At 34.4% G+C, this 9335-nt stretch overlaps 4 protein-coding genes across 6 annotated transcripts in view; 2 read left to right on the forward strand and 2 right to left on the reverse strand.

Annotated features, from left to right (window-relative positions):
- The first annotated feature begins 6 nt into the window (after positions 1 to 6).
- On the forward strand, positions 7 to 2940 carry LOC109581117 (abnormal spindle-like microcephaly-associated protein homolog). Its single transcript, XM_019994912.1, has 6 exons — positions 7 to 602; positions 651 to 698; positions 783 to 969; positions 1062 to 1216; positions 2351 to 2500; positions 2664 to 2940. The coding sequence occupies exons 1-6, from the start codon at positions 126 to 128 to the stop codon at positions 2832 to 2834; spliced, it is 1188 nt and encodes a 395-aa protein (XP_019850471.1). The 5' UTR covers positions 7 to 125; the 3' UTR covers positions 2835 to 2940.
- A 48-nt stretch (positions 2941 to 2988) lies between these two features.
- LOC100636448 (N-terminal Xaa-Pro-Lys N-methyltransferase 1-B-like) lies at positions 2989 to 4920 on the reverse strand. Its single transcript, XM_003385503.3, has 9 exons — positions 4805 to 4920; positions 4657 to 4755; positions 4572 to 4608; positions 3841 to 3953; positions 3742 to 3789; positions 3530 to 3599; positions 3352 to 3478; positions 3189 to 3290; positions 2989 to 3141 (listed from the first exon to the last, which is right to left on the reverse strand). The coding sequence occupies exons 1-9, from the start codon at positions 4886 to 4888 to the stop codon at positions 3114 to 3116; spliced, it is 708 nt and encodes a 235-aa protein (XP_003385551.1). The 5' UTR covers positions 4889 to 4920; the 3' UTR covers positions 2989 to 3113.
- Positions 4921 to 5078: 158 nt separating this feature from the next.
- LOC105312266 (uncharacterized) lies at positions 5079 to 8342 on the reverse strand. 3 transcript variants are annotated; one of them, XM_019994915.1, is made up of 9 exons: positions 8261 to 8342; positions 8080 to 8188; positions 7936 to 8028; positions 6342 to 6419; positions 6188 to 6279; positions 6027 to 6135; positions 5886 to 5978; positions 5635 to 5767; positions 5079 to 5582 (listed from the first exon to the last, which is right to left on the reverse strand). In XM_019994915.1, the coding sequence occupies exons 1-9, from the start codon at positions 8333 to 8335 to the stop codon at positions 5171 to 5173; spliced, it is 1194 nt and encodes a 397-aa protein (XP_019850474.1). In that variant the 5' UTR covers positions 8336 to 8342; the 3' UTR covers positions 5079 to 5170. The 3 variants fall into 3 exon arrangements, with proteins under 3 accessions (XP_019850474.1, XP_011403078.2, XP_019850473.1); XM_011404776.2 differs by having other exon boundaries at positions 5079 to 5579; positions 7936 to 8188; XM_019994914.1 differs by having other exon boundaries at positions 7936 to 8188.
- A 47-nt stretch (positions 8343 to 8389) lies between these two features.
- Positions 8390 to 9335, forward strand: part of LOC100636573 (acetylornithine deacetylase-like) — a 2482-nt gene continuing 1536 nt past the window's right edge. Inside the window, exons 1-3 of the mRNA XM_019994939.1 lie at positions 8390 to 8540; positions 8942 to 9167; positions 9224 to 9335. Of these exons, the coding sequence (XP_019850498.1) occupies positions 8413 to 8540; positions 8942 to 9167; positions 9224 to 9335 (466 nt within the window). The 5' untranslated portion in view covers positions 8390 to 8412. The remainder of the gene's footprint in view (positions 8541 to 8941; positions 9168 to 9223) is intronic.

Consider the following 9335-nt stretch of genomic DNA (forward strand, 5'->3'; position numbering starts at 1 on the left):
TTCAAAGATACTGGAGAGCTACACTGTTAGCTAGAAAAGGAAGACAAGAATATCTGCAACTAAAGGCTGCCACACTACTCATTCAGTCTTACTATCGTCAGCTGAAGAGGGAGAGAGCAGCAATCATGATACAAGCTAGCTATAGAGCACACTATTACAGTATGCGATACACTTGCCTAAAAGAAGCTGCAGTATTTATTCAATCAAAATGGAGAGCAAAAGTCGCAACCAGGGAAGCAGTTGATGACTATAAAAAAATTTACAGATCAGTTGTATTCATGCAGTCCTGTATTAAGAGTGTCATTGCTAAGAGAAAGTATTTGTCAGTCAAAGCATCAATGGTTTTACTCCAAGCACAAGTGAGAAGATATCTTGGCCAGAAGAGATACCACACTCAGAGAGATGCTGCTATTTGTATCCAGCGATACTATCAATCTTACCTGTTGGCTATGGAGAGGAAGAGAGAGGCCAAGAGGAGAGAATGGGCTGCTAGAGTCATACAGAGAAGGTTCCTAATCTATTATGGACTATGGGAGGAGAAACGGAAAGAAGCAAGAAGACAAGCCGCAGTTTGTATTCAAAGACACATCAGAGGCTTCCTGGTAAGTTTAAAATATATTTCGATCCTTTTTTAATTGTGACTTTTACAGGCCATACAATATATTAAAAGGAGACAAGAGGCAGCACTTAAGATACAGGTATTGTGAATTATCATTATGTTTACAGCAAAGTTAATACCATTTTTTTACTTATTTTGCTTACTCTTTCCTCTATTGCTGCAGTCTTATTGGCGTGGGTATAGAGTGAGGCATAGCATTAAACGTAAAGCAGTACACGAGGCTAGGAAAAGGATAGAAAAAGCTAACAAAAGCTCAAAGAGTTCTCTCAGAGTAAGACTACCCCTTATGTTAGAGGAGCTCCACAGAACACGCTATCTCTCAACTGCTGCTGATATACTTAAAGTATTTGGTATGTTATTAATGCTATAGCATAGATTATAATTACACAAGAAGGTGTAATATAAACTGTTTTCCACTATAATACTGTAATTTGCAATTCAGAGCTGATCACTGGTGTCTCAGAGCACTGTAGTCGAGTGATTGTCGAAGGGAATGCACTGACAGTTCTGTATGAGTATATCAGTACCAGTAATAGGAGCAGAGCTACTCTGGAGGTGGTCAAAGTCTGTTTACTAATACTCTTCAATATATTAAAGGTAATTTGCCAACAACATGGCACTTGTATACACATGTGTGTTGTGTTCATTCCAACTTGATTAAATTTAAAATTGCTTTGAAAATTTTACAAAAGACCCTATTTAGCAAAAAATTAAAAGGAGAAAATTCTCAATTTTTATATTTTATTCTAATACATTCTCATGTTATGTAGAAGGTTTCAGCTGTATAATTCTGATCAAATTTGGATTTTTTATGAATTTTTAAAGTTGCTCAAAAATTGGGCCAAAGTCCCTGTACATAGGTTTTGCCCATGGGTTTCGCATAGTACAGGGGTTTCGCCAAAATTTTGCTAAAAATGACTAGGAGAGAAAATTCCATTTTTATTTTATTTTTTGATACATTTACATGTACTTATGTTATGTAGAAAGTTTGAGCTGATTCAAACCAAAATTAGATTTTTTATGAATTTTTAAAGTTGCTCAAAAATTGGGCCAAAGTCCCTGTACTATAGTACAGGGGTTTCACCAAAATTTTGCTAAAAATGACTAGGAGAGAAAATTCCATTTTTATATTTTTTCTTGATACATATAGATGTACTTATGTCGTGTAGAAAGTTTGAGCTGATTCCAATCAAAATTGGATTTTTTATGAATTTTTAAAGTTGCTCAAAAATTGGGCCAAAGTCCCTGTACTATAGTACAGGGGTTTCACCAAAATTTTGCTAAAAATGACTAGGAGAGAAAATTCCATTTTTATATTTTTTCTTGATACATATACATGTACTTATGTCGTGTAGAAAGTTTGAGCTGATTCCAATCAAAATTGGATTTTTTATGAATTTTTAAAGTTGCTCAAAAATTGGGCCAAAGTCCCTGTAATTTTGCTAAAATGACTAGGAGAGAAAATTCCATTTTTATATTTTTTTCTTGATACATATACATGTACTTGTGTCGTGTAGAAAGTTTGAGCTGATTCCAACCAAAATTGGATTTTTTATGAATTTTTTTAAAGTCTGAGTATATTCTAATGATGGTAATTTTGCCAAAATAGTACTATGAGTTATGTTACTTCTTTAATATTACTCAATTAATGTCATAGTACTTTAAATTTGTTCTGTACTGTATATTCAAAACTGTGTCTTGCTAGCAATTAATCGCTATTCTATTTTATAGTGGCCATCAACTCAATTCTCTGTGCTTTGTGATGAGAAGTCTTTAACTACTATGATTGATTTTATGCACAAGATCTACGTCACACAGCCTGATATAATGCTGATCTCATGCCAGCTTCTCCAGAAGTATTGTCAAATTAATCCTCATAGAGTAAGCACTCATTATTAATATGAATTAAAAAAGTGATTTTAGCTAGTTTTGTGTGATTTTTTTACATTAAACTGATAATTCTTATTTAAAACTTTCTTTTGTTGTTTTAGTTGCATTTTATACACTTGTAAGATGCACTTTCTTTTTTCCTTTATTGTTATAGTCATTTCCAGAGGCTTCATATCGTAAACTAGTTTCGATTCGGTCGGTGCTTCAACGCAAGTCAAAGGCTGGAGGAACAAAGCTTCACAATCCTACAAAGAATGAGCAACCCTTGACGTCTCTGAACTTATTGAATGCTATAATACAGTCATCATCATCATCATCAAAATAAACTGTTTCTTTATTATTTTTACTTTGTATAATTTTAATGTGCTGATCATAATTAGGGTAATAGCATTGTTTCTAAATAAGTTTTGTCGGTTTTTAGAAAATAATAAGTTATTAAGAGTCAACTTATGAAATGGTTCTTAATCAGCAGTGTGTTGTTACTGATTGGAAAGGAACACGATTTGAAATAATTTTTTATAGTACACGAATTTTCAAAAAATAAAGATATAGGTTTTTATGTTCATGTAGTAAGTAATGAATCTAGTACAGTGGGTAGTGGTGGTCATGTTGTCTTGGGCTTTAATGCAAACCTATGAAATAACTATTATCATAATTGCATTTGAATTGAATGTCTTACAATGCTACTTCAAACATATTCTCTGGCCATCTTGGTTGTAGCTCTTGCTTTAATATGACTAGATTCGACTCTGAAAATATTCTTAAAAATGCTTCCATGCTCCTAATCAGCATGCAGTATTAAAATACAAAGCATTGCTACAGTGCATAGTATTATGCAGTACCTGGTAACACTGCTATCATTGTCATCAAACTCATCTTCATCTCTTGCTATGTTTTCCTTCACTACAATGATGCCAGAGTGAGGGACTAGTCCCTGACAACACCTCTTGAGAAACAATATCAAATCAGCTAATGATGATACGATGATACTATTAGTTACAGTAAGCATAATGCACTTACCATCTCTAAGATGACTGAGTACCCATTGGCACCAAATAACATCATAGTGACCTTTAATTGGAGCAAACTCCTATAAATCATGACTGCTATGTAATTATAAAGCTAGGCAACACATTATTATTATAAAGGACATGATGATGTTTTGCATTTTGCTTTTGATTGCAAAACATCCTTATCCATTAAATTTTCTAATTCTATCAGCTACTAAGTACCTGTAGTCCAGTTGGAAAGAATTGTCCCACTCTTCTCCCACTCTCACCCTATACAGTGAGGTGAGTATTGGTTGCTATACAATACACTATGAGGTTTACTAGGTATTCCTTTGCTCTCTCAAGGAAGGATGGATTCTGTTCCTCAAGATCAACTTCTTTGAATAAAGGAAGAAGGAGCCTCTTGCTCACTCTTCCTATACCTGCACCACAATCTATTAAAAGAATTTGATTCATCATTTTGTAAAATCATGGATGTGCCCACACAAAATGGTCAAATTAGTTTGCATTGTTAGTGCTTTGATTTAGTATTTTATCTATTAGCTGCTTTATGAATGTAGATCTAATCAGGGTTTCCCACAAAGCATGCTAAGTGAGCTGACAAGCACTACAATACAGTACATGGCATTTGGAGCAACTTTAAAAATTCGTAAAAAAAACAAATTTGATCGAACTCAGTTCAAACTTTCTACACAACATAAGTACATGTATATGTATCAGGAAAAATATCAAAATGGAGAATTCTCTTTTTTCAATTTTGGCGAAATTTGACTCGAGATTATCTACTATAGTGCAAGGACTTTCACCAAATTTTTGAGCAACTTTAAAAATTCCTAAAAAATCCATTTGATTGGATTTAGCTCAAAATTTTTATGCAACACAAGAACATGCGTATGCATCACACAAATTATAAAAATGGAAAATCTTCTGCTAGCTGCACAATAGTAAATGATGCAATGTTAACTTTGAAATCCACTGGCAAGGTGCTAAGCACTATGCCAAAATCCTGTGGGAAACCCTGAATCTAATAGTAAAATTACTATTCAAAATACCTAGAGCTCTGTTTGTGGCGACACTGGCCTCAGGTCCCTAGAACAGGAGCTAACATACAACCAATGATGAGACTGCAGACTGTACTGTTATAAATGAAGAGAGAAATTTCTTTGAGCCTGTAACATCATTAGTTGATAGATTAGCAAACCCACCCATTACACCATCAACAGTAGCTGGTATACCCTATACAGGTTAACTCTACAGGCTGTCTTTATAAGTCAGACTCCCTTACCTCCCAGTAGGATATAGCGTTGGTATAAAAGTCTTCACTATTCATTTTATCTTTAGTATCCTTTCCCTCACTTTGAGCGTCCATGTTTTACTATGCCAGTAATGCCACACCTGAAGGCGGTCCTAAACAGTGTTACATAGTAAGCTTATTAGCTTAAGTTTAGCACTGCTATTTCTTGGAGCTGACCTCATAATAATTGAACTGTTATGTCATTGGCAGAGGTCATACATTTAGCCCCAGGAAAAACTTCAATAATAACATAGCCATAGGCAAATTAAGTAGTTCAAAATCATTGAATTAAACTAACTATAATTAGACTATTAAGAATTTTGTAGTCAACATGTTTTTTTCATATCATTGTCTCTTTTATTGCAAAGCATCCATAAAAGCTACAACAGATCCAGTTCTAACGTATCCCAACTTTGCAAATATAGACTGGGATGACTTCTTAGACAATTGAATGTACGTCAATGGAGTAACTCCCTCAGCCAATAATTTCTCAGTGATTTCTTGTATCACTAAAGTCCCTAATCCTTTACCACGATGTTCTTCAACTGTGTATAAGTGCCATAGGGCACCTAGCCCTGATGATGTTACCCAGGAAATTGGTTGAGGAGGCTCCCTTGTTGTATCATAGATTGCAACATTTGGATAATTAGTAATGTAGTGTATCATAAGCCTCTTCAATCCATCATAAGGATGCCACTTTGATGCAATAAGCTCAACGTCAGAAGAATGAATAGCATCAAGCTTGTATCCTGCAGGAAGAGGTTTTCTGTTAAAGAATGCATGAGATATAAATAATTAGCAGCATCAAAAATTGAACTAACTTATTCATTGTTACAAATGATGCATTGTAAATAAATCTGGCTGCTACCTCCTCACAGATGTGATATTTTTGTCCCACATAAAGAGGATCAGATATAATTTTATCCATTGCTCTCTGAAGAATTTCCTTATCACCTTAAAAATAATATAATAAGAACCATCAAAATTTAGATATTTTTGTTGTTTTACAGCATATAAATAGGATAAAACCTATGTTGTGACACTATATGTTAACTATTGTTAAGAGCATTACCAATGACTAATGAAATTTCTAAGTCTGCAATGATTCCTGATTTCTCAAGTGTTAAAACACCTTGTGATGCATCAGTAGTAAATATGAAAACCTCTACAAAATACAACACTCATAATCAAAAGATATCGATGCTGTTCATACGTTTAGCACTGCCTTCATTATAAGTTAGTATCAGTGTTGTTACATGAGGCCAACTATCAGCAAATAGATGAATACTGTGTCCATCACTTAATGTTAAAGCATGCACAATCTACAGATCATGTAACATAATATTCTCAGTACAAAATAAATTCATGACTTACTTCTACTGTGTCTGGCCAATGCCTGTACAAAAAATCCTTTAGCTCTTCTCTCTTGGTTGGATCAATCTCAATAGCCATCGGTAAATCTATTGCTGCTGGGGTTATGCGATATCATATTCACAAGTACTGACCTATATAACTTTGGGTCACGTACCATGTATAGTTGACATCATAGGCACACAAAAATTTAATTTCAACATATTAAAAGAGAGTAAGGAATTGAAAGGTGATCCTGATGAAGAATAAAAATGCAGTTTATGAAAGCGTCAGAAAACCAGTAATGCTAATCATTGGATTGAAGACAAAAAAGAAACTTTTAATAGAGTGTACAATAATTTTAAACCAAGGAAAATTTGGTTTTACAACTTGTCATGGCCATGGTACTATACAAAAACAAACAACAATGTAATTGCAATAAAATTTATACATTCATTAAAATTATTTAAATATACATAACAATAATAGGATAGACTAGTCTATATGTGTCCACAAAATTTTTAAAATTCTAATTTTGATAACAGTGACAAAGGAAAAAAGATATAGACTACATTGAAAACAAAATATCAAGATAGATCTACATCATGTTTATTTAAATTATCACTGTTTTAAATTATTTCATAAAGCATGCATTAATGCTACAACAGATCCAGCTCTAATATAACCGCACTTTGTAAATATAGTTTGGGATGGTTTGTTGTCCAATTCTATGTATACCAATGGAGTAACTCCAATAGCTAGTAATTTCTCTGTAATTTCTTGTATCACTAAAGTTCCCAATCCTTTACTACGATGCTCTTCTACTGTGTAAAAGTTATATAGTACACCTAGCCCTGATGATGTTACTCAAGAAATCAGTTGAGGAGGCTCCCTTGTTGTGTCATAAATTGCAACATTTGGATATTTAGTAATATAATGTATTATAAGCCCTCTCCTCTTCAATCCACCAAAAGGATGCCACTTTGATGCAATAAGCTCAGCATCAGATAAATGAATAGCATCAAGCTTGTATTCATCAGGAAGAGATTTCCTGAAAAAAATACTATTAGTAGCCTCAAAAACCAAACTAACTTAAATACTCTTTCTGATGAACCCCTGTACATGAATCTGGCTGCTGCCTTATCATATTTATGATATTTTTGTCCCACATAAAGAGGATCAGATATAACTTTATCCATTGCTCTCTGAAGAACTTCCTTATCACCTAATGCATAGAATAGATCTTGATTGTAGTAGGCAGAGCTACAAACTATAAGCTGATTAGGGTAAGCACTCACAAACTAGTCTCACATACCATATAGCACTTTATTTTGATGGTGTTTTATTTTGGCAATTTTGCTGTAAAAGTGTTTTAATTTGGTAGTTTTTGTGTACACATGCATTGCTGAGCATGCGCATTAATGATTGGCAGTTTTAATATTGACAAATTCCGCTTGCAAACTGCTAATTGCCAAAATAAAACTCCGCCAAATTAAAGCGCTATAGTCAGCCCAAAGCAAAGGGCTAACTATGCGAGACCATTCCAAACAGCCAATATTAGCATCAGAAGCTATAAAATTTACTTGTCTAAAAGTGCCACTCATAAGTCACAACAGTAGTCTATAGTCATGGCAAAATAATTCAAATAGTTTATGGGCAATTTGATTTTTGACGCATGCATTATGCAAGGTTGAACCAAATTCAACTCCAGCATCAACATAATGTCAAGCCCAACATAATATTGTAAATTCTAAATTTGCCTTTATGATTACCGAGAACTATTGAAATTTTAAAGTCAGTAATAATTCCTGATTTCTCAAGTGTTGAAACACTTTTCGATGCATCAGTACTGAATATAAAAACTCCTGTAACAAATGCAGTCAAGCAACTAGACGTACATAATCTGTTGTTCATACTTTTAGCACTGCCTTCATTATAAGTTAGTATCAGTGTTGTTATATGAGGCCAACTATCAGCAAATAGATGCACATCATACTGCTCACCTAATGCTAGGGCACGTGCAATCTATAGAGAAAGTGTAACCATAGATAATGGTGGAACAGGCTACTCTAACTAGATCTATATTGTATTAGGTACTTCTAATGTATCTGGCCAATGCTTGTCCAAAGAATCCTTTAGCTCTTGGCTGGATAAAAGTGTTTTAACGTCCATGTTTTATTGCCACACCTGAAAGGTGGTCCCAAGTCAAATCTAACTCACTCAACTCAGAGACAGAGATACTGAGATTTATGGCTGAGCAGACTGGCCTATCAATAGAGTTGAATTGCGACAGATATGTATCACTCCTCTCTAAACTGATAGGAGAAACTGAATTCTTGCAGAACAACCCTCCTAAGTTTGTACCTCAGGAAGACAGGTAAATTTCTCATAATTATATAAGTTCTCCTGGGTATCAGCAGCTCTTGCTGATAACCCATCAAAGTGTTTTTGTCATTCGTGAATCCCTTCTTCTCCTCTGTTCATTCTCTCTTTTGTCCACCTTGTAAAATCTATTGTTAGATTAATTAAAATTAAATTTAATTTAATAAAGATAAATCAGTAGGCTGAAAAACATACCACAGATGATACCAACCATACATACTTTATATATTGCAGTAACTCTTGGTTTTAGTTGTAAAGGGAATCAAATGCACACCTTGTTTACACCTTGTATCTTGTTTATACCTTGTATCTTGTTTACACCTCTTGTTTACACCTCTTGTTTACACTTTGAAGTGTCAAAAGCATTCCTTGAATAATTTTTGCTTTATTTATCAGGGCCATTAAGCATCTCCTTGATGTCCTTAATCCTCATTCTACTACAAATGGTGGACCACTCACACTGGATCATGTGGCATATGTTGAAGGACGTGGTAACCTAATCATTGGCTACTCACCTCCCAGTGCTACCCAGGGAACAGTCTCTTTTGTTGGGAGTCATTTGGACTGTGTGCCTGCTAATCCTGAGACATGGGAAAGAAATCCTTTCAAACTAACACAAGAAGTTAGCAATACTTAAAGTAATAAGTTCCTCTCTCTCTCTCACACACACACACACAGGGTGACAAACTGTATGGTCGCGGTACCACTGATTGCTTGGGACACGTTGCACTCATAACTGATCTATTTATACAATTAGCTGAGAAGAAACCTCCACTCAAGCGATCAGTCT

Source organism: Amphimedon queenslandica, unplaced genomic scaffold (genome assembly GCF_000090795.2).
Source record: "Amphimedon queenslandica unplaced genomic scaffold, v1.1 AMPQUscaffold_13460, whole genome shotgun sequence".
NCBI lineage: Eukaryota > Metazoa > Porifera > Demospongiae > Haplosclerida > Niphatidae > Amphimedon > Amphimedon queenslandica.